This window comes from Pteronotus mesoamericanus, unplaced genomic scaffold (genome assembly GCF_021234165.1).
Source record: "Pteronotus mesoamericanus isolate MK-2021 breed Mesoamerican mustached bat unplaced genomic scaffold, CSHL_Meso_final contig_90, whole genome shotgun sequence".
In the NCBI taxonomy this organism is placed as follows: Eukaryota; Metazoa; Chordata; class Mammalia; order Chiroptera; family Mormoopidae; genus Pteronotus; species Pteronotus mesoamericanus.
The window spans coordinates 36,379,510-36,405,038 of record NW_026555277.1 but is presented as its reverse complement, the minus strand read 5'-3'; the positions used below and the strand labels follow the sequence as shown (position 1 = coordinate 36,405,038).

The window sequence follows — 25,529 nt, the reverse complement described above, 5'->3', positions numbered from 1 at the left end:
TGTGGGTTGTCTTTTTATTTTGTTGATGGTTTTCTTTGCCATGAAAAAACTTTTTAGTTTAGTGTATCCCCATACATCTGATAAAATATTGTTATGAGCAATGTCTGAGGTTTACTGCCAGTGTTTTCTTCTAAGATTTTTATGGTTTTGCGTCTAACATTTAAGTCTGTAATCACTTCAGATTTATTATTGTGTGTGGTATTGTGTGTGGTGTAATTTATTATTGTTTGTGGTGTAAAAACTTTCACTTTTTGTACATATCTGTCCAATTTTCCCAACACCATTTATTGAATAAACTATCTTAGGCCATTGTATGTGCTTGCTTCTTTTGTTAAATAATAATTAACTATAGAGGTGTGGGTTTATTTCTGAGCTCTCTATTCTGTTCTATTGATCTATATCTCTGTTGTTATGCCAGTACCATGCTGTTTTGATTACTATGATGTTATAGTATAGTTTCATATTAGGTAGATTTATTCTTCCAACTTTGTTTTTCTTTCTCAGATCTCAGTTGCTATGTAGGGCCCTTTGTGCTAATAAATTTTTGAAATATTTATTCTAGTTCTGTGAAATATGTCATTGGAGTCTTGATAGGAATTGCATTGAATCTATAGATTGCCTGGGGTAGCATGGATGTTTTAATGACGTTAATTCTTCCTATCCATGACCACAGTATGTGCTTCCACTTATTTATATCTTCTTCAATTTCTTTCTTTAGTGTCTTAAAATCTTCTGAATACAGATTTTTTATTTCCTTCATCATATTTACTCCTAGGAATTTTATTCTTTTTGAACCAATCATGAGTGGGATTATTTTCTTAGTTTCCCTTTCTGTCAGTTCATTATTGGCATATAAAAATGCAGCTGATTTCTGGATATTAATTTTGTATCCTGCAACTTTGCTGAACTCATTTATCAATTCTAGTAGTTTCTTGGTGGATCTTTAGGGTTCTCTATGTACAATATCATGTCACCTGCAAATAAAGACGGTTTTACTTCTTCCTTTCCAATTTGGATGCCTTTTATTTCTTCTTCTTGTCTGATTACTATGGCTAGGAATTCCAGTATTACGTTGAATAAGAAGGTGAAAGCAGACATCCCTGTCTTGTTCCCCATCTTAAGGGAAAATTTATAGTTTATGCCCATTGAGTATTACATTGGAAGTGGGATTGTCATATATGGCTTTTATTATGTTTATGTATGTTCCCTCTATTCCCACTTTGCCAAGAAGTTTTACTGTAAATGGCTGTTGGATTTTTTCAAACACTTTTTTTCTGCATCTATTGATACAGTCACATAGTTTTTATCCTTCATTTTGTTTATGTGGAAAATCATATTTATGGATTTGTGATTGTTGTACCAACCTTGCATTCCCAGAATAAATCCCACTTGATTATGGTGAATGATGTTTTTTATGTATTGCTTTATTGAGTTTGCTAATATTTTGTTGAGAATTTTACCATCTATGTTCATCAGGGATATAGGCCTATAATTTCCTTTTTTCTTTCTTTCTTTCTTTTTCTTTTTTTAGAGTATCTGGTTTTGGAATTAAGTTAATGCTGACCTCATAAAATAATCATGGGAGTCTTCCCTCCTCTGAATTTTTTGAAATAGTTGAGAAGAGGTGTTGGTCCTTCTTAGAATGTTTGGTTAAATTAACCTGTGAAGCCATCTGGTCCAGGGCTTTTGTTTGTTTGGAGTTTTTTATTACTGCTTCAAATTACACTAGGTATAATCTGTCCATTCAGATTCTCTGATTTTTCTTGACTTGGTTTTGGAAAATTATATGCTTCTAGGAGTTTATCTATTTCATCCAGGTTGTACAATTTGTTGGCATATAGTTGTTCATAATATTTTCTTACAATCCTTTAAATTTCACTGGTGCCAATTGTTAATATTCCCCTTTCATTTATAATTTTAGTTATTTGGGTCCTCTCTCTAATTTGTGTTGATGAGTCTGGTTAAAGGTTTGTTGATCTTGTTTATCTTTTCAAAGAACTAACTCTTGGATTCATTGACCTTTATATCACTTTTTAGACTCTATTTCATTTATTTCTGCTCTTATCTTTATTATTTCTTTTCTTCTACTCACTTTGGGCTTCATTTGTTTTTCTTTCTCAAGTTTCTTTAAGTGTAAAGTTAGATCATTTATTTGATCTTTTTCTTGTTTTTCGAGATAGCCCTGTAATGCTACGAATTCCCCTCTTAGGATTGCTTTCCCAGTGTCCCACAGGTTTCAGATCATTGTATTCTCATTTTCATTTGTTTTGAGGTATCTTCTGATTTCTCCTTGATCTCATTGTCAATTCATTCACTGTTTAATAACGTGTTATTTAGCTTCCTTGTCTTAATGTATTTTTCAGTGGTTCTTGTAATTGATTTCTAGTTTTATAGCATTGTGGTCAGAGGACATGTTTGATATGACCTCAATCTTCTTAAATTTATTGAGGCTTGTTCTGTATCCTAACATATGGTCTGTCCTAGAAAACATCCCATGTGCACTTGTTGTATATTCTTCTGCTTTGGGGTGAAATGCTATGAAGATATCAATTAAATCTATTTGATCTAGTGTGTTGTTTAAGGCCACTGTCTCCTTGTTGATTTTCCGTCTGGAAGATCTATCCATTGAAGTCAATGGAGTGTTAAAATTTCCTACTATGACTATTTTGGTATCTCTCTCCCTTTATGATCATCAAGATTTGTTTAACATATTTAGGTGTTCCTCTTTTGGGTGCATAAATGTTTACTAGTGTTATATCTTCTCATTGGATTGTTTCCTTTATCATTATATAGTGTCCTTGTCTCTTACTATAGCCTTGGTTTTAAAGTCTTTTTTTTTGTCAGATATAAGTACTGTTACCCCAGCTTTTTTTTCCCTTTCCATTTGCATGAAATATCTTTTTCCATTCCTTTACTTTTAGTCTGTGTGTATCTTTCAGTCTGAGGTGGATCTCTTGGAGACAGCATATTTATGGGTCTTGTTTCCTTATTCATTTAGCTACCCTATGTCTTTTCATAGGAGCATTTAAACCATTTAAAATTGAGGTGTTTATTGATAGATATTATCTATTTCCATTTTATTTTTTTAACTATTTCCCTCTTTCTTCTTCTTCTCCTTTTTCTTCTTCTTCATCTTAAAGCAAGTCCTTTAACTTTGTTGAGTACTAGTCTGGTGTTAACAAACTCATTTAACTAATACTTGTCTGGGAAGCTCCTTATTCCTCCTTCAATTTTAAATGATAGAATTGCTGCATGAAGTACCCTTGGTTATAGGTCCTTCCTTTTCATCACTTTGAATGTTTCATGCCAGTCCATTCTGGCCTGAAATGTTTCTGTTGAGAAATCAGATGACAGTCTAATTGGAGCTCCCTTGTAGGTAATTACTGGTTTTTCTCTTGCCACTTTTAGGATTCAGCCCTTGTCTTTAAGCTTTGCCATTTTAATTATGATATGTCTTAGTATAGGCCTCTTTGGGTCCAACTGATTTGGGATTATCTGAGCTTCCTGGACTTGTGTGACTTTTTCCTTCATCAGATATGGGAAGTTTTCAGTCATTATTTCTTCAAATATATTTTTCATCCCTTGCTCACTCTCTCCTCCTTTTGATGTTCCTGTGATGCGGATGTTGTTATGCTTCATGTTGCCCCAAAGGTTTCATAAGCTCTCTTCATTTTCAATTTCTTCTTTTTGCTTCTCTGTTTGGATGTTTTTTCTACCTTTTCTTCCAAATCACTGATTTGACCTTCTGCTTCATCTAACCTGCTATTATTCCTTCTAGTGTATTATTCATTTCAGAGATTGTATTCTTTATTTCTGACTGGTTCTTTTTTATGGTTTCTATGTCTTTTTTCATGCTGTTGATTGTCCTTATAAACATTACTTTAAATTCTATAGCTGATAAATTGCTTGCTTCCATTTCATTTAGTTTTTCTTCTTGAGAATTCTCTTGTTCTTTTGTTTGGGGCCTGTTTCTTTGTCTTCCCATTTTGGTTACACCTTTGTATTTGTTTCTGTGCATTAGGTAGATCTGCAAAGACTCTGGTGCAAGCCTACATTAAATGCTGCTTGTGACTGACTGTGGGAAACCTGTTTGGAACTATCAGTAATCAACAGCTTGTGGCTCCCTCTGCTGGGCCAGGGTGTGTACAGAAAGAACTAGGCTGAGCACCAAGGCTGGCTTTTACCAGCACCTGAGGAAGGGTCAATTAACGTCTCAGAGCTTCCAGAGATCTGCCTTAGTTGTTAAACTAAATCACTGGTATAGCCTCAAGCTGTACTCAGCAATCTAGTTTAAGCTCCACAGGGTGGGACAAGAGGGATTCCTGTGGCTGGGGCTATTGCTTCCCCTCATGCTGATATCCACTTAGAGGGGAGTGCTCTGCCCTAGAAATATGGGCTTTGCAGTAGGGGAATGATTCAGAACAGGGATCGTGGCAGTTAATTCTTCAGCTTTCTCCCATGAGCCACCAACCCCAGACTCTCCTCATGCATCTCTAGTCCACTCTGCCTTCCCTCTGCCAGAGCCCAGGGTAAGTGGCTACAAGCAAAATTTTGTGAATTGGCCCTTTAAGAAGCTCTCTGTATACCCTGGCAGAGAGAAACCCTGCTGCTTTTCACACCTGGATGTTATTTGGGTTCCTTTCATGGGTCTGATGTTCTAGGCTGGGGAGACCAGCTGGGGTTTAGACTGAACACTTCTTAGGGGTAACCCCTTGGCTGCTGAAATATCCCTCCAGGGCTTCAGCTGCTATCTGTGGGAGCCCAGCCAGCCCTCTCACGCTTCCTCTGCACTCCCTAGTAGTCTCGTTGTGGTTGTGTGTTTTTTTCCCTATGTCCTTGGTTATAAGGCTTCCTCCAGCTAGTGATCAGTTGGTTATTCAGGATTTTTTAAAAATTTAATTGTAATTTCAGTTTGGTCCTTGGAGGAGGTTAGTGTAGCTTCCACTTAGTTTGCCGCCATCTTGAGTCTCCCTTAATCAGCTCCCCTAATCAACTCCTAAAGTCATGGCATCCTTGTCAGTAACATGGAGGATAGCACAAAACATATACCTCAAGCTAGGCTCTCCTCTGTGCCTCAGTTTCCCCATCTGTAAACTAGGGATTGAATTAGAGAAGTATATTTCAAACTTTTAAAGAACGGGTCTTTTTCTCCACTAATGCTCCAATAAAATCATATTTAAAACCCCAGTAAGTGGAACATATAAAGTGATGGACTACGAACTTATGAAAATACCTTAATATGTGAAAGCTACTGTTTAAAGAATGACAAATGAATTGATTTCCTTAAACATAAAAAAGTTTTTATCAGAAATCTTCAATATTTTTTATTTTAAATTAATTTGAATCATTCTGGCATTTAGGTGGTAAGATTTCCAAAGATGCTAAATGGATAAATGAAAAAAGAAATAAATACATTGCACCACAGATAACATTAATATCTTCTGTACATGTGTTTGGATTCTATAATATAGTATTTCAGAACCACCTCCCAAGACAAATTAACCCTTAAAATGTAAATAGATACTTTGTGGCTTATATTTTTACACTATTCTCTTTTAAAAAATAGATTAGATGATAAAGGCCAAGTGGTTCGCATCAACTTCAACAATGCAACAAGAGACACGATATTTGATGTGCCTGTTGAAAAAGTTCAGCCTTTTTATACTGCTCTGAAGGAGTTTGTTGACCTCATGAACTGTAAAGGATCCAAGTTTACTTTTAAGATGAATCCAGGTCAGTGAACATGGTTTCTCAAGCAACAGAAAGGATGTGTTTTCTTCTATCTTAACCATTTAGAGCAATATGTAGAGCTGTTTTTTCAAGCATGGAATGTGGAACATTACAGTAGAATCTTGGTGAGCAGCCAACTTGCTTAAAGAGTAGATTCCCAGCCCCCACTCCTGACTTTCCAGACTTTAAAATATTCATTTTGAACAAAGCTCACAGGTATTTCTTAAGCACACCAAAACTTAATAACCTCCAACCTAAAGAATAAATACTTCAAAGACAAGCTAGAGACCAAATGAAATCTCATGCTTGATATCAAGACGGACGACTTACATTTTCTACCTTGATAACAAATCAATAAAAAGTGAAGCTTGTAATCAATTATCCTACCCTGGTAAACAAATAAAATTACCCTCATGATTCTCACTCTAAACTACATGGGCAAAGTTAACTCATTAAGCTTATCTGATCTGGCAGACTTATGCTACCTGAAATAAAGCAGTACTTGAAATATTGCAGCTACTTGAAATAAAGGAGCAGGGAGCATTGTGTTTTTCCTGGACTATCTTGACTCAGTAAAATGACATCAAACTCAAGGCTTTTGATACTTAAAATAAAAAGCATAATTTCTCTCCATGGTTGATTTGACCAAGTGGAAGATTCTTTTCACTCGTGATTATTTTTTTAATTGATAATAGTATAATAAAGTAATACTAAAAATTTTCGTAAACCTGCTGCTATGCAATCATGCCCGGTTGATTTTAAGAGGAGTAACATGTAAAATGGAAATACTACAGGAGAAAAATACAAAGTAATTAGGAGCTGGAATCCATAGTTCACCATTTAATGGCATCATAGCTTTGGGCAAATCCCACATTTTCTCAGAGCCTCAATTTTCTCATGTATGAAAAGATGAGATAATATTCTCTTTTTAGGATTCTTATGAGGCTCAGAAATAATATACATGAAATACTGGAAACATGGAAGGCAACCCAAGAATGTCACTATTTTTATAATTATTTGAGATTGTTAAGCTGGAAATAAACATTTCTAAGTAAGAAATAAGTGGCAGTCAGGAATAACAACTCAAAAGTCTTACACAGAAATTCTATTTCAAGTAATAACTATAAAAGTGTCCACAGGACACTGTCCAGCTATGTAGTTTATATGTCAACATGTCTAAAGCTGTTTGCATCCTGTGGCCTGATTTGTGTGAAAAGTGGATGTATGGGTTTTATGTAAAGAAATAAACATACTCTTTCTTGATGTGAACTGAATAGTAATGATATTTTGCATTTTCTAGCTCTACAAAGTTTAAGACATGATTATTCATTTTAAAAAACTCTTTTGTCTAGGTGATGTGATTACTTTTGATAATTGGCGCTTGCTTCATGGTCGAAGTAGCTATGAAGCAGGAACTGAGATAACCCGCCATCTGGAAGGAGCTTATGCCGACTGGGATGTGGTAATGTCCAGGCTTCGCATCTTAAGGAAGAGTATCCAGGATATAAACTGAATCTTTTGTCTATAATTTCATTAAGATTCCAATGAGTGTATTTGGTAAAATATGGTGAGGATGTCTCCACAGCCCATGATCATGTCATTTGCATGTTAATTTCTTTAACACTGAACTGAATGTGTCCCCTTATCACAAGGATTTTTTCTTTGTAATCATATCTAATGGCAACTTTTCATATGTCTGTAGCAGTCTTCTCTCTTTTTCAAACAAAGCACAGCCTCTGTTCTAGTGCCTGTATGATCTAATTTCTTTTGCCCATAAATGAGAGTCTCCAGGATGCCTAGAAATAATTTTGTATCAAATAAAACCTTCTTTCAAATAACACCTTTTTAAAGGAAGCTTTTGTTTCAAACAAAGCTTGTGTTCCAAATAAAACTTATCTCATATAAAACATGTTTTTGCTCTGTTGCCTATAGGATCTCGTCTTTCAGGACTGCATATGATTATTTTTAGCATGCTTGAGAGAAGACTGCATGTTTTTAAAGATTTGTTTTATTTACTTTTGTTAAAGAATTCCATTACCCAAATGTCCAGACCTCACAAACCTGGTGATCTCAAAATTTCCTTTAAACCTGAATTTTGACACCAAAACCAATAATGTCAAACTAAGAGGAAATCTAGTCTCCCTAAGTATCTTTGACACAAATAAATACTCCCAAGACCTACCAGGATAGTTTATACCTGTCCTTAAGTCAACACCCCTCATTCTTTGCCTTCAACTAGTAGAACCAAAATACATGCAATCCTCATAAATGAACACAATGTCTGTTCACTTCTGGACAGCTTCACCTGATAGTCTTGGCTTCCTCTGTGGCCACTGCCTTTTCCCTAGTAGTGGAACACAGGTGTCACTGGCAGTCATGGAAATCTCTCTCCTGCTAAGCCCAGTCCCTTCCCTATCCCTGCCAGAAAGGGCAGCCTCAGCAATATTATTTGCTGAAGTCCTGGTGGTATTTTAGTCCATATATTTTGGGCCCTGATCAAGCCTAATTTGAATGTCTTAATCACTATTACCATGGCCAAGCTCTACCTATTGCCTGAAGACCAAGTCAAAACACTACTTCCAATTATGTTTTAACTTTTGCTTCACACTCACAGTGCACCCACAACACTGGGAGCCCGGATTGAGAGTGCTCTAAGCCCATGTCAGCACACCCCTCTGATTCTCTGAGCTCTGGCATTGAGTCCACGTCACCAGCTGAGATGCCCTTTTTCCTGATAACACTGCCCATTTCTGGGGCCTTCATTGTCTTTTTGTATAATCTGGTCTTGATTGGAGCTACAATAGTATATCACACACTTGATTCCTTTGAACTTCAGAAAATTGGTTGGGTTCTCAATCCCGTTTTTCCTAAGACTCCCCTAGAATGAAAACCAGGTGAGTTCAAAGGGACTTCGCCTGTTTTAAGAAAAAGCATTCAATACCTAAAAACAAATAATTTTCTGGAGTGACCCTCACTCCATCAATTCACAGCATCTAAACTCTAAGCACTTGCCAAAATAAAGTGACTTATTATACTTTTATTCACTCAGCAGATATTTATCACATACATACCTGGTATGTGTGAGGTACTCTACAAACCAAGGGCACTCAAAGACTTGAGATGTGCATGTTTGTAGTCTGGTAGGAGAATAGATAAGGATATAGATGATGATATGTTATGTCAACAGAGGGGTTCTTAGGAAACCAAGCCAGACTGGGGAGATTTATGAAAGCTTCAGCTGAGTTGAATAAGGGTTAATTGTAGTTTTCCAGGCAAAATGGGAAAATGACTTTCCAAGTCAAAGGACCGAAGAAGCACAGAGAACTGAGAGTGAATACAGCACATGTGTTAACACACAAATGAGAGAGTGGAATATAACAGTGATGTAAGTTCTGGAATTGGGTCATGGGTTCAAATAATAATAATGACCATACGTTGCTAACTATATGTCTTTGGAGAAATTACCTCTTCTCTTAAGCTTCATTTTTTTCTATCTATAAATGAGACTAACAACAGTTCTTATATCATTAATTTTTATTAAATGAAAGCTTATGTAAAGCATTATTTTCCCAAACTTCTCAAATGGTAAGAGTTGCCATGATGTTTTTGTGTTTTGCTTTGCTTTTTATTACAACTCCCAAGGCTCATTACCTGAAGATTATGATTCAATGGGTCTGGAATAGGGACCAGGAATTGTATTTTTAGCAAGCATCCCTTGTGATACATATCATCAGAGAACTTTGGAAAATATAGGTTTAAAAAGTTTAGCATAGTTCCTAGCTTAGCCTAAGTGCTCAATAGATGTTAACTATTATTAGGTATCCTAACAGAGATTGTAGAAAGAAAGGGGTGGATTGGGGTGAGAAGAGATCTACAAGGCTAGAGACAGAGATGGGAGCCAAGTCACGAAATGTTGAAACTTGTGTAACACTAACGAGTTGATATTTAATCTTGAAAGCAATGAGGATCCATTTAAAGTCTTTCAAGCAATAAAGTGCCTTGATCAGATACTCATTTTGTAAAGATGCATCTGGCTACACTGTGGAGGGAATTGTAAATGAGAAAGACTAGAGGCCATAAATCCACTTATGAGGTTATAAATCTACTGGAGGAAGCCAGATGAGAAATTAAGAAGATTGAATTAGATTTTTGGGGGAGGGTATTGAGAGATAGCCTTTAGAAAGCTAATCTAGAGGACTTGAAGACGATGACCCACTGCAAGTAAAGAATGAAGAGGGAGATTTCTAAGATATTTCCCAGGTTTCTAGTTAGGAGAAATTAATAGTGATTCCATGGCCAAAGAGAGAAGTCACAATAGCAGAAGCAAGCTTGTGGGCAAGAAAATGAATCCAGTTTTGAACAGACTAAACTTGCATTGTCCATGAGCCATTTTATTTGGCAGTTGATACATATGTACATGTAGCTCAGGGCAAAGACCTGGACTGGAGAACACTAGTTGGAAAGTATATAGATGGTAGATGAAATCATTGCTTGTTTTCCTGAAGACATTTCATGATTGTGACCAAGGTTATAAGCCTCATGGTATGATGATAAGCTAATTATATTGGCCTAGTTTGTGGAATCAGTTACACTCTACGCATAAAGAATTAGTGGTGGCTTGTATTCAAAATCAGCTAGACCTCTTACATACTGTATTTTGTCGTTAGAAGACAGCATCTTAAAGCAGTGCCCCATGGACTGGCTTTTCCTTCTCTGTTGAAAAATTATTTCTCCCTGGCAAAGAAGGATAGAAGTATTGGATACAGTTGCAACAATTTCTTAAGTGTTATATAGGACATGACATATTATGGGCTATGGGAGCTGGTGCCGACTAAAGATGATTAGGTTTCCTGGACATAACAGTCTAAAGATTTGACTTTCCCCCAAATTCATAATAGATCTGATGTAACTTGGATTAGAATTTACCCCTATTTGGCAGCATGGACTCACTATCTGTTCCATTTCTCTGATTTGACTTGGAGGGTATCAACTTTTGGCTGCTTAATTGGAATAACTCTACAGGTCCCCAGAATGACATGTCACAAGGTATCTTCATTTGTCTCTATTTCTCCCCCTAGCCAACCCTAACCAGTGAGTAAATAAATATCTACTAGATAGTTAGAGAGAATTTATGCATCTGAAAGGGTTCGTATGGAAAAACTGAGTGACACTGAGAATAACTTCTCTGTTCAGGAATTTAAACTAAGCAACAGGAGACATTTTATAAACAAAAATACCCCTTTATGTCATCCTCAAAAAAATATCCTTTTGAGGATGAATTTGAACTGTAAGTCCTTGCAATGAAAATGTGATTTGATTGGACTTAATGGCTTAGAGCATCTCTCTCTCTAGGTCTCTGAACATGTTTTTCCAGCTGTCTGGAATCCTCTTTCCTTCCACCTTTTATGTCTGGAAAACTTCTTCTCTTCCTTCAAAATTTCACCTTAAGTTTCACCTCCCTTGAGAATCCTTCCTTGGTTCTCCCAGTCATGCTTAAACACCCTTTCCTCAGGCTCCCATGGAGCCATACACACTACACATTTTTATATTCACCTATTCTAGCAATACTTATGCATACCTACTATATGCCAGACACTATTCAGGGTACTGGTGTTCAAGGCAGATATAAGGGACTTCATAAAACTAATGGTCTAGTAGGAATGCCAAGCATTGATCAAATAATCATAGAAATAAACTACTAATTCTGATAAATGCTATAGATAAAAAGTCCAAAAAGCTACAAGATCATAAAATGAGAAGACAGGACTAATCTCAGGGGAATGGTGCTCAGGGAAGGCCTCCCCTGAGGAAGTGAATTTTGAGCTTTTTGATGAAGGATGATATACAATAATGATACTTTTGGCTTCAATTAATAGAAATTCTGAATCTAACAATAAGAAAATTTTTTATCTCACAAAACATGAAGTCTAGGGTAAAAGGCTGGCTCCCCACATTGTACCTCCCCATTCCCATATCTCTGTGTTCTCCTGGTTCTGTCTTCCTTTATATGTGTGCTTTATCCTCAAACTGATAAAATGGATAAAATATAGAGACTTACTTACTCTCTGTCACTTTCTTAAAAGCAAATAAATCTCCTTTAAAATCCCTCCTGCAGTTTTTCTCTAATGCCTCCTCAACCAGAATGGTGTCAAATGCACTCTCATAAACTAGTTACAGTTATAGGAAATGAAATTTCCATGATTCACTCAAATGAGTCAGGAGATACCCTCAGGCTAGGGAGGTGGTCCCTGGTATATATGGATGTGTGGCAGAGTGAATAAGTAAAAAACTAGGATGAAGACGAATGTTAGATGATGTGTAGGCAACCACCAGTGTCTGCTCTAGATAACAGATGCTTGCCTCCATAAAAGGGGAGAGCAGGCAGGGTGAGCCTACCAGGAGAACAAATGGAGTAAGGGCTCTGACCTTGTAGGGAAGATGCTGCTCTTGAAGAAATAGATCAAGTCTATGAGTCTTGCCACTGAGTAGCCTACCAATGGTTTCCAATAGTTTGTGAATCCTTTAGGCAGAGAGACTTTTTAGAGTGAAGGGAAGGGAGGGAGAGAAGGGAAGGGATGGAGAATACTCAAAGAAATGAAACAAGCTAGGGCAATTATTTCTTTGAGTATTCTCCATTTGACATCTTGATGAAACCCAAGTCCCATCTCCAGGAATTCAGTCATCAAGAAAAGTCCCAATTTTTGTACCAGGTAGGACTTCATTTCTCTTCCCTCTTAACACATTTTATCTATGCACCTACCCAGTTTTAGCCTCAAAAACTTTCCCATTTACTACCAGGATCAGACCATACACCGATTTAAAACATCTCAGCAGGGAACTTCCAGTTCCCAGACCATCATGTAAGGAGCTTCAAAGTCCTCACTTCATCCTAAGAACAAGTAAAAAAGCTGAACAAATGGAAAAATCAGTAACTCTTCTCAGATTCATCAGACAAGTGAAGTCACAGGGCAAACCACTGCCTCCAAAATTGTAGAGACAAACGGGCAAATACAGAGAATCACAACTGCCCAGAACAGCAACCTCCTCAGGAACCAGAGTAGGGTAGGAAAACCTATTAATAATTGACAAATTGCTAAAGGCTCCATGTGGACAAACCTAAAATATAAAAACTCCAGGGGGACCCACACGGGGAGGCCTTCACATTTTTGTATGTTTTACCTCCAGGGACTCTAACAGGTCCTCCTAGTGAGTTATCAGAGAAACATCTCCATGTGTTTCTAGGAGGGGAAGAAGAAGACAGACCATGCTGAAATGTGCCTGATTATTCTCTTCTTATCAAGGTCTGCTCTCAGGAGAAACTATTTTATCAGAGAATAACCTACCTGGAGGAAGGAAAATACACAACTCCAGACCCCTCCAGCCAGCCCATCTCACCTAAGGGGCAGGAACTAAGGTGCACTGCTGAAGTTCACAGCCCAGTGACACAGGTTCACTGAAAGCCTGAGACTTAATCACAGGACTAAAGAACACTCCGCCTCCCTCCCACATCATACCACTGCATTATTACAGACCTGTGTACCACTGTTCCTTTTACCTAGTACAGAATATCCACATTTCAACAAAAAAATTACAAGACTTAATAAGAGACAAAAAACACTATGTGAAGGGCCTGAACAAGCATCAGGACCAGAGTCAGATTAGGCAGTCATGCTGGAATTATTAGACCAGAAAATTAATTTAAAAAATAAACTCTTATTAGTAGCTAAGGGCTTTAATGGGAAAAGTAGACAACATGCAAGAAGAGGTGGCTAATGTAAGCAGAAAGGTAGAAATTCTAAAAAAAATCAAAAAGAAATTCTAGAGCTCAAAAACACTATAACATAAATGAACGATGTCTTTGATGGACCCATTAGTAGAGTGGACATAGCTGAGGAAAGAATTTCTGAGCTCAAGAGAATAAAAATAGAAATTTCCAAGACTGTAAAGCAAAGAGAAAAAAATGAAAAGAGAAATACAAAACAGAACATTCAAGGACTTGAATTTTATAACTTCAGGAATAAACTTTTTAATTTTTTAGAAGATTTTATTTATTCCTTTAATTTTTTTTAAGATTTTATTTATTCCTTTTTAGAGAGAAGGGAAGGGAGGGAGAAAGAGTGGGAGAGAAACATTGATGTGAGAAAGAAACATTGATCAGTTGCTTCTCACATGCACCCAGACCAGAGACTGAATCCACAATCCAGGCATATGCCCTGACTGGGAATCAAACCCACAACCCTTTGCTTTGCAGGACAATGCCCAACCAACTGAGCCAGACCAATCAGGACAATTTTTTAATTTTTTTAAGTTGTTATATATTTGATACTCATGACTTTCTAATTACAGTGATGATTGGTTTTCATTTATGGTAACGATATAAAGATTCTTTTCAAATTAAACTTAACTATTGAAAGAAAAATATTTCTAGTAGTACAGGTGATACTGTTTTGAAGGTGATATTCCATTGGTTGAAGTTTGGAAAATGCTGATCCTTTTATGCACAAGCAAACAGAATGAGATAGGAGAAATTACTTCCCATGGCCTTAAAAGGTGAGTGACAGAGCCAAAACACAAACACAGCTTTTGGTGTTCAGTTGTTCTCTTTCTTTCTTCTTTTCCACACTGTGAGGATTTTAATTTCATGTGGAATTAGGTTAGCTCCTTGCTGTTTCTAAATATCTTACCAATGGCTTTACTTTACATTCCCTGTAAAGTAATCCCAGAATCGATGAAGAGAAAAAGCGAAAGGGCACAAAAGTCATTTGCGCGCCTAATAAACATGAGAATCTAAATCAGTGCAAAAGTTCTCAAATTATGGAATGCCAAGAATCACTGGGAATCCTGCTCAAAATTCTGACTCCAAATACACCCTCACTTGGATTCAGTAGGCCCAGGCCTAGGAATCTTGCTATTTAATGAGCATCCCAGAGATCTGGCTGTAGGTGGTCCATGGACCACACTTTAGGAAAGTGCTCTGTTCACATGGTCTAAAAGAAGCATTCCAGTCCTGTCTTAAAAGGCCTCTGGGACTTTCAGTAGCAACACATTGTCTGCATTTACTTCACTCTCTTCCCTCAAGATTTCCCTTATCTTCCTTTTGTACAGTAGTGAAGAGATGTCAGAGGGTGTAAGAGACCCTCTGTGTCATTACAAGGCAGCAACTAGATCCTTCTGTCAACCCCAGGAAGTCAATTTCTTCTTCAGTCTTTTGTCTACCACATACCCTCCTCATGAACTTTTCCTTGGAAGTATTTATAACTGTAACCAAAGGGTTTTCTGCATAATTAATTACACAGGTTCCCCCCTCCTCTCAGGTGCTGTGATATTCATAGCACACAGCATATATGGGGCTCAGGAGGGCACTCAGTTTATTGTTGCTGAATACACAAGCAAAGTATCACTTTTGGGCACAGATTTTTTTTCTCTTTTGAAAATAATCCAGATTTTTTATTTAGTAGGTAGAAGAAAGGAAAATTTTTCTCCCTTTCATTTTTGGAGAACGTGACACTTCCAAGGTCACCCTATGATGTAGCCTAAAGATACTGGTTATAAATGGTCTCAAATGGCTGAAACTCATATACTGAGAAAGCATTCACAATAAGCACAAAAAGGCTTCTTTTGGCTTATTTATGTATAATGTAAGCAGTGGCCCTGAGCTAAGTTTTACGTCCTCTGGAAGACATATGGAAAATATCACTGTCAGTGATGTTTGATGAACCCAAATACTGTTATGGTTTCTCTCCAAGAAATCTCCATGTGCTGACCCAGCTGCTTAATGTTCATTACATATTTCAAGACATAAATCACAAGGTTTCCCTTTTATTAGATTTATACAAAATTACCAATCTTACCACCCGAGTTGTTCTGGGTTAAGTCATACACAAAGAGACCTAATTCTTCAACTGGTGGAGGGGAAGCAGGGTACAGAAGACGCAACACACATAGATATGTGGTTTCATTTTAAGACATAAATTACAGCATTTCCTTTTAATACATTTGGGCAAAATTGCCGTCCTAGTTGTTTTGAGTTAAATCAAACACAGAGAGACAATTCTTGGACCAGTGGTAGGGCAGATCCAGATGGGGAAAAGGATGAAATGAATATAAATATGCACATGAAAAGAAAACTTATTTAGTGGTTTCTGTTTTCCCCCTATACAATTTGCTTTCACATTTTCAGCAACATCTTTGAAATATTGGATTCCACCAGAATTAAAATGAAACCCACGTGAAAGCTAGCATTTAATGATCTCTGGGAAAGCCTTCCACTTATTCTTGGATACAACTAAAAGCATTGGTGATGATGAATAATGTACCTTCTTTCCCAGGAACTGAAGCATCTCAAGTTCGAAGAGGCCCACATCTGAAGCTATCCCCAAGCTGTTCTCTACTGGAACTATCTGCTGAACAAACTGACCCAGGGTCCAAGCGGAAAACTTTTTAAGTAAGACAACCTAAGATGTCATTTACTTTCCCTTACAACAGCCACTAATGATGTAGCATTTTTAATTAATTTAAAAAATAATAATAGAGTACTTTTTTTTAAAAAAAGTACAATTTATCTAATACACCAACCAAACCAGATGATGCTTACATCAAATGCTGATATTTGGCCATTTTTACCTTTTACATGTTGGCACACAACAACAACAGAAGTGGTTCAGCAAAATTTGTGATTGAAATAGGGAGTCATAGCCAGCATTGAGGACCCTGGAAATGTGTCTCATCCTTGGTGATGGGATTGTCCTGTAACTTCAGCTGAACCTTTAATGATCTGAGAGATTCATAGCAGAGGCACTTTAATGCATTGATTATGGTATTGGTACTGAAATAGCCAGACAGTTCAGTGACATGGAATAGAGAATCCAGAAATAAAACCTGCATAGAAAAATATATATGATATATGACAAAAATGAGAGTTCAATTCCAAAGTTAAAGGATGAATTACTTATTAATGATAAGGGCACAACTGTCAATCCTACTGGAAAAATAAAAATAGAAACCTCTGTATCCTAATCTTGTACCATCTATAAAAAAATAAATTATATATGGATACAGAGCTTAAATTCTTAAAATAATAAGATCTTGACAATAAGTCTAGAACACTGCATGTACAAGCTGCACTGAAAACCCAGAAGTTATAAAATAAAAATCATAGCCATTTGAGTATATAAAATTTTTTTTTGCAAGGCTTTTGTCTGAATAGCAAACCAGCATGGACTCCCTGCCAAATATCGCACCTGATAAAACCACAGCCATAAGAGGAAAATATAGATTCCAGACCAAGGAAATGTGAGGCACGCTGGAAAGAATGATGACTGTCTTGTCCAGGTGGTACAGGAAGTGGGTAAATGCAGCGCAGGGCTGAAGATGGTCTAAATATCAGTGAGAAGATAAGTTGGGGGACATTTTAAATTCTCTTCTTTGTCTCAGGCTTGTTACCTCGGGAAGGAACATCGTGACCTGTCCCCTCAGCACCCAAAGCAACAACAGTATCCAGAGCTGCAGGAGTCTACCAGGGAACATCAAGGCATCTCAGAAGACTTTCTGAGGTGAAGAATTGTTGAAAATGGGTATGGCCTCCCAGATCCTACCCCTCTACTTCCCAAACCCCAGGATGGGAAACATGACAACCTATAGCTATCACCCCTTCACTTCGTTCTTTTTCTCTAAGAGTTTAGAGAGAAATTTGTGAAGTGGAGGCAAACAAGAATGATCTTCCGTGGTGCTGTGGGGGCAGGGCCTCTCCCCAGACTCAGGGAGGTGAACAGAGGCTCAGGCCTGGCCTTGGCCCTTCATTAATATTTATTTGCAGAGTAATTCTTACCCCTGGGGCAATATAATCTCACCAAACAAAACAATCAGTCACCTGAGGACATGACCACCATAAAAGAAAGGCAGCAACTAAAGAATTAGAACAAATGGGCCAATAATTTAAAATAAACAAGAAAGTATATGTTTAAAGAAATAAAGGAAAGTAGTAACATGAGACAATAATAAAAATTTGTTTTTAAAATTTAGTCAAAATAATAGACATGAAAAACACAGTAGTTGAAATAAAGAGCATAATATATGAGATAAACTGCAGTCTGAATTCAGCTAAGAATGAATTAGGGAGTTGGGACATATGATTTAAAAGAAGTAAAAAAAATGATATAGCAGGAAAGAAGGAAGGAAGGGAATAAGAAGGAATAGGAAAGCAAAAATAAGTCCCAAAATAACTGCAATTACTCTAAATGTAAAGGGATTAAGCTTATGAGTTAAAAGAAAGGAAACTTCAAGTGGGAATTCAAAACATTTTTTTAATCCAAAAATATGTTATTTACTGAAGACACTTAATAGGAAAAAACACAGAAAGGAAAAAAATACAGGAAAAATATATGAGACAAAAAAAAATGGGTCAACACTCTTTCCAAATAGTATTTAAGACAAAAAAATTCACAATACACAAAGAGGAACATTGTACTATACTATACCATATTCAGTGAATGCTGTACACCACCATATTCCCCTTCAGGAAAAAGTCATCCATTATCCCAGTCACTAAGAGTACTGGCAGCTGACATCTCACAGCTTAGTGCCAATATCCACTAAAAGGAACTAGAGATTCTAGGAACAGTGGTTGACTCCAGAGCCATCAAAAGAAGATGACTTCAGATAAAGAGAAAAATTACAGGTTAAGCCAGAATATCTTCTGCCACAGCAAAGAAGTGCCTTAATCATCATAATTTATATCAAAAGGACACAAGAGCCAGCTTGAGGGGATTCAACTGACCAAATATGGGCAGTCTGAACATCATATAAATGACTATTGCAATAGATTGCATAAAGAGTAATTCCTGAGTCTGTACTAATACAAATGAACAGATGTAGGTAAATGTAAAGCTCTACCTTTCCATAGACTGCCAAGTAATAATGTAGACTGAATAATGGAATTAGAAAGCCACCATGACAGTAATAATTGATCCAGATAAAAACCATCAATGAATATTAAAACTAGTGGGTAAAAGTTTGTTGAGAAACAGGATATTTACAGTCTCAAAGTAGCTCACTGTAAAACACTTACTAATTTCTTATTCATATAATTACTTATTAATTAGTAAATGCAAAATACCTATAAGTGGACTTTAATGTAGATAAATCTTACAGGCACCATCTTAACTAAATAATAGAAGACAATATCAAAAGTGATAGTTCAAATACACATGTGCTTCTGCATCACTTTGTAGTATTCTTGTCAAAAAAAAAAAAAGTGAATAATATTGACCTAAACACGAGAAAATAGGAGGTAGACCAAACTAAGGAATGTTCTACAAAGGAACTTGCCTGAAATCCTTAAAAATGTCGAAGTCATGAATAACAAGGGAAAAAGGAGGAAATCCTTCCAGGTTGATAGAAACTAAAAAGATATGACAACTAAATGTAACACATGGTCCTATGACTGGATCCTGGAGAAAAAGGAAAGAACATCATTTGCAAAGACATTGCTGGGTCAATTGGAAAAATTTAAATGTGGAGTCTGCATTGAAATGGTAGTATTATATCAATATTATTTGGTTCTAATGGTTGTCCAATGATTTTATAAAACAGGGTCTCCTATAAAATATGAATGTGAGAGGGGAAAAATAAAAAGATAAATATATATTAATTTTTGGAGATTCTGATTTAAGATTATACATAAATCCTTCTTACTATTCATGTAACTTTTCAGTAACTTTGAGAGAAAAAACAAAGAAAAAAAGGAAAGAATTGTTAAAATGAAGATAATATCTACCTATAGATTTAAATAATATGAGTAAAGTGCTCAGTGTTGCAACTAAAATCTAGGAGATGCTTAATATATGATAGCTATTAGACAACCTGAAACTCTCAAAATATACCTATGCAGTGGTTTGGATAGGTTTTTAAGAAGCTTTCTAACAAGTTTTTACTTTGCTTTAATTTAAAGGATTATTGTAACATGCAGAAATATTGCAGTTATTGGAATATTGCAGAGCTTCTTAAGTCCATAAAAATGTTTACTCACTCACCTTTTTCCCAAGAGTTTTAAAGTAAGAATTCTACTGAGAGTCCCTTACATGAACATAGTATGTATTTTCAAATATCATCTCAGTAGATACTCATAATGACCCTGTGTGAAGTCAAAATTATTACTCCCATTTACAGATGAGAATTTGAGAACACAAAAAAAGTTAAATGATTTAAATAGAATAAGTAGTGGGGCATAATCCCATTTTTTATTCTAAATCCAGTATATATTCTTGGACAGCTGTACTTAAAATTAATGTTACTGCCCTAACTGGGTGACTCAGTTGGTTGGAGCATCATCCCATGCACCAAAGGGATGTGGGTTCTATCCACAGTCAGGGCACATACCTAGGTTATCAGTTTGATCCCTAGTTGAAGTGCATGGGACTTCCACCTAGGTGGGTGGAGGGAGCCATCTATGTTTGTCTCTCTCCTTCTCTCTCTCTCTCTGCCTCTCTCTAAAATCAATGACAGAATCTTATATGACTCGGATAAATTAATTTCTCTGAGATGTGTAAACTCTTGCCAAAACAAGACTGGCAACACCATACCAATTAGAAGAGGCAATTTGAAAGGAGACTTGGAATAGATAGAATAAGTAAATCTAGCAACATATATGAAAGATTTAGATGAAAAACAATGTTAACTTCACTAAAGCACATAAAAAGACCTAAATTGTGTAGAGATACCATGGCTCTGCATAGAAAAGTTCAATATTATAAAAATGTCAGTTCTGTTCCAATTAATTAGTTTATAATAAAATATAATTAAAACCGTAATTCCAACTGGATCATTTATGAACTATAACAAGTTAATTCTAAAATTCACGTAAAAGACAAAAGGCATATGACTAGCCAAGAACATGAGAAACAAAGTAAACAAAGAAGAACAAGGGGCTTCTACTTTAGCAGATGTCAAATAAACTATGCTGTAGTAACAAAAACCATGGTGTTGGCACAAGAATAGAAAACTCTTTTGTGGTATAAGATAGAGTCCAGAAACATATCTATAATTTTATTTTAATAAAAGTAATATTTCATATCAATGGGGGAAAGATTTGTTTCCAATAAACAGCATTGTAAACTATCATCCCTCCATTTTGAAAACATTACAGTTAGACTATTCTTCTACCTCCCTACTCACATCACTTTATATACAAAAATAAACTCCAGGTAGATTATGGAATTAAATAAATGCATAAAATATGAGCATATGATAAGAACTATGGGGGAATATTTTATAATCATGGAGTAAGGAAGATCTTCCCAGATAAAACACAAAGCCTAAAAGATAAGGGAAAAATTAGACTTGCAAAAAGCAAAACATCTGTACAAGAAGCATCAGCATAAAGACAAAAATCATATAACAAACTAAAATAAAATATTACACAAATGACATTGTAGACTAAACAAAGGATTACAAATTATTTTTTAAACAACAGCTAATCAAGAAATTGTAAAAATACATGAACAGGCAGCTTCTGGGAAAGAAATATTATTGGTCAATCAATAGATAAGATGCTCTATCACACTAGTAATTAGGAAATTATAAATTAAAAACACATTAAGATATTTTTGTCTATCAGAGTAGAAGAAATATTTTTGAAGACTGTCATGAAACAGGAAAAAGACACTTTGACCCAGAGGAGTCAGAAAGACATGTTGGTAAGATGAGGAAATATGAATAAAAATAATTATTCCTTTTTTCCTGAAGCAAGACCAACATGAAATAAGGACAAAACCTCAAATTTAAATCAAATCCAGATTTTTAAATTGTTACTTGGGACTTAGGATGGTGACTAGTTCACTGAGATGGTATTTTGCGATGAGAAATAGCTAGAGAAAGCATAATACCTAACGGTGCTTTCATCCAGGGCAGAACTGGCTCCCTGGATGAGAATCATGGGACAGTAGAAAACCAAAAAAAAAAATTGCTTTCTCATTATATCTATGGTTTATGCTTAGTAACAATTATATGTGTAAGTATGTAAATACCTATGTATATGTGTATTTGTATTTATATGTATGCATGTATGTACATATAATACTGTGTGTGTGTGTGTGTGTGTGTGTGTGTGAGAGTGTGTGTGAGAGACTAGAAAGATACAGCTAAGTTGTTGCCAGAGGTTTCCTCTGGAGATGGAAGTGAGAAGGTGGGAATTTTCATAACTGGTGCATCTATAACTCTTTCAACAGCGGTTCTTAAGCAATTCTTCCTAAAGAGCTAACAGCTTAATTCTGTGGCAATCAAGATCTGCATAATGAATTGAAGGAAAAAAGGAAGAATGATTCTGAGGCTACAGAGCCAGATCTTATTCAGACAACAAAAAAAGGAAAGATTCCATTCTGCTTCTGTCTTAATTCTCACCCTCATCATTTCCTTCCTGAACTGCTAGAGTTATGCAAAACTTGACTCAGTTCTTTAGCTTTGTTTCTTATTGGTTGTGTGATCTTCAGCAAGATACTTAGTTTTTCTGAGCCTAAACTTCCTAATTTGTAAAATAACAGTAAACCTATAATCTAGAGATTTTTGTGAAGATTAAATATACAAGAAACAGCCCTAGCTGGTGTGGCTCAGTGGATTGAGCACCGGCATGCGAACTCAAGACTCGCCCGTTCGATTCCCCGTGTAGGGCACATGCCTGGATTGCAGGCCAGGCCCCCAGCAGGGGGTGTGCAAGATACAAACAACGTTGATAGTTCTCTCCCCCTCTGTTTCTCTCCATTCCTCTCTCTAAAAATAAATAAAAAAATCTTTTTAAAAAATAAAATAAATATTATATAAGAAACAAATGACAGTATCTTCAAAACTAGCAGTGTCTTAATATTTATGATTAACACAAATATTTAATTTTAATTTATGATTAATACAAATGCTTTTATCAATATACTATATATATTTAATGATCCGTGTATGATAGTCATTAATAGCATAAGAAATTTCTAACTAATCACCCTTCGATCTCCTGCTCTATCACAAAATTATCTTTCCAGAATAAGAGTATATCAGTTCTCTATTTTAAAATTTTATGATGGTTATTTATTACATACAAAATGAAGTCCCAAATCCTGACTGAATCATCCAAGTCACATTTTCTACTCCTTCTCCTACCACGTTATGGCATCTTTATTCCACCAATTACAATTTCTAGTCTTCTAAATATGTCATACGCTTTGGAGCCCCTGTGTGCTGTTGAGCCTGTCCTTTCTATTCATCCTCAAAAGCTCAGCTTGAAATCTCTTCCATGAAACTCTCTCATTTCCTCCCATACTGTGGGAGGCAGCCTTTCTTTATTTCTCCTCTGTATAATCCTCTGGTAAAAGCTATTTCATTTTGAATTATATTTATCTAATATATTTATTATATTTATCTAATATATTTAATCTCTCTTACTTGGTGGAGCCACACAGCATGAGAGAAACTAGCATATACTGAACACTTCCAGTGTGAAGACACTAGTTAGCATTCCACATTACATCTTTCAATTATTCTTTTATAGGTAAAGAAACAGATACTAAATATCTTAGGCAAATACAGATCTTTCAGAACAAGAAAAAATCATCCAAAATAGTAACTGATTAAATTAAATAACACATCTCCTTTCTTAATATCTTTAAAATAGATATAAATATGTAAAGCAAATATTGCCGTGATGATTAATTGTATATGTCAATTTAACAGGGCTGCAGGATGCGCAGATAATTGTTAAAACAGTATTTCTGGGTGAGCCGCCGGTGTCTCTGAAGAGGATCTTTAGGGCAATGAAAGTTTTCTCTATACTATATTGATGGATACATGTCATTATACGTTTGTCAAAACCCATGGAATGTACACCACCAAGAATGAGCCATGATGTGAACTACGGACTCCGGGTGATGATGATGAGTCCATGTCAGCTCATCAATTTTAACGAACATACCACTGCAGTGTGGGAGTTTGTTCACGTATAAGGGAGTATCCAAGAATTCTCTGTACTTCCTGCTTCGTATTTATGTAATCGGCTCTAAAAATTTTTATGAATTTAAAAATAATTTTTAAAAACTGTCTCTAAAAGCACATGTACATGTTCAACACGTCTGTCCTTTTCTGGCTATGGATCTAATGGAAAGCCAGAATGGCAGGCTCTAGTATTGCTAAATTACCAGAAGGAATTTGCTTCTTAAAATTTTATTTTACTGTCTGAAGAGATCCTAAGTGAGAGTCAACCACTTAAAAAGAATTTGAACTGAATCAGACTCAATTTTGTTTGGGAAACTTTTGAACAGTTTTCATCATTTGATTTTTCATAAATGCATTTCTTAACCTTGTGCTCATTTTCTATTTGGGGAATTCTGGGCAGAGAAGGGTGTTTAGGTTACCATATGGTCATCCATGCTCACTGTTACAGGAGAAAGGATGATAAGGGGGAGGAGAAACAGAGGGTGGAAGAGAAAGAAAGGGTGGGGGAAAAGTGGGAAGAGAGACAGAAGGAAGTAGTCTTAAACTCTTTTTATAATTTTGCCATCTGCTTCAATGGGAGATTTTAATTTGATAACCTAAAAATGACCATTTTTTTATTGTTGTTCAATTACAGTTGTCCCAATTTTTCCTTGTTGCTCTCCCCCACCACACCCCCCCACTGCCACAGACAATCCCCCCGCCCTGTTGTCCATGTTCATGGGTCCTTTGTATATGTTCCTTGACTAGGCCCTTCCCCATCTTCCCCCTTTAACCTCCTCCCCCTCCCCTCTGGTCACTGTCAGTTTGTTCCTTATTTCCATATCTCTGGTTCTATTTGCTTGTTTGTTTGTTTGTTTGTTTGTTTGTTTGTTTTATTCATTAGCTTCCACTTATAGGTGAGATCACATGGTATTTGTCTTTCGCCCCCTGGCTTATTTCGCTTAGCATAATGCTCTCCAGTTCCATCCATGCTGTTGTAAAGGGTAGGAGTTCTTTCTTTCTGCTGCATAGTATTCCATAGTGTAAATGTATCACAGTTTTTTGATCCACTCATTTACTGATGGGCACTTGGGCTGTTTCCAGCACTTGGCTATTGTAAATAACACTGCTATGAACATTGGGGTGTATATGTTCTTTTAAATTGGTGTTTCAGGATTCTTAGGGTATAATCCCAGTAGTGGGATCACTGGATCAAAAGGCAGTTCCATTTTTAATTTTGTGAGGAAACTCCATACTGTTTTCAGCAGTGGCTGCACCAGTCTGCATTCCCACCAACAGTGCACTGGGGTTCCCTTTTCTCCGCCTCCTCAGCAGTGATGGTCATCCAGACTGGTGTGAAGTGGTATCTCATTGTGGCTTTAATTTGCATCTCTCTGATGGCTAGTGAGGATAAGCATTCTTTCATATGACTGTGGGCCCTCTGTATGTCCTCCTTAGAGAAATGTCTGTTCAGGTCCTTTGCCCGTTTTTTAATTGGATTGTTTGTCTTCCTGGTGTTGAGTCATAAGAGTTCTTTGTATATTTTGGAGATGAAACCCTTGTCTAAGATATCATTGGCAAATATGTTTCTCCATACAGTTGGTTCCCTTAAAAATGATCATTTTATTGTTGTCAGATCCTGTCCTTATGAGAGAAGGCTTTCTCATGATATTTGGGGTTAGAAAAAAATATAGATCAAATGTCAATTTTGCCATGTGCCTTATCTGGGTTTCCTGTCAGGGAATCTCTGTGTAGAATCACAGTAAATGAATCCAGCATGGATTGTATCTTATGGGGTTTGTAAAAATTATTCTGAAGGAAAAAAAGTTTAAAAAAATTCTTAATAGGATCAG

General features: G+C 36.2%; 1 protein-coding gene across 1 annotated transcript in view; it reads left to right on the top strand.

Annotated features, from left to right (window-relative positions):
• The window catches only part of BBOX1 (gamma-butyrobetaine hydroxylase 1), a 49,574-nt gene extending 42,046 nt beyond the window's left edge, over nucleotides 1–7,528 (top strand). Inside the window, exons 6-7 of the mRNA XM_054586248.1 lie at nucleotides 5,567–5,733; nucleotides 7,083–7,528. Coding sequence (XP_054442223.1) covers nucleotides 5,567–5,733; nucleotides 7,083–7,243 — 328 coding nt within the window. The 3' untranslated portion in view covers nucleotides 7,244–7,528. The remainder of the gene's footprint in view (nucleotides 1–5,566; nucleotides 5,734–7,082) is intronic.
• Nucleotides 7,529–25,529: the final 18,001 nt, after the last annotated feature.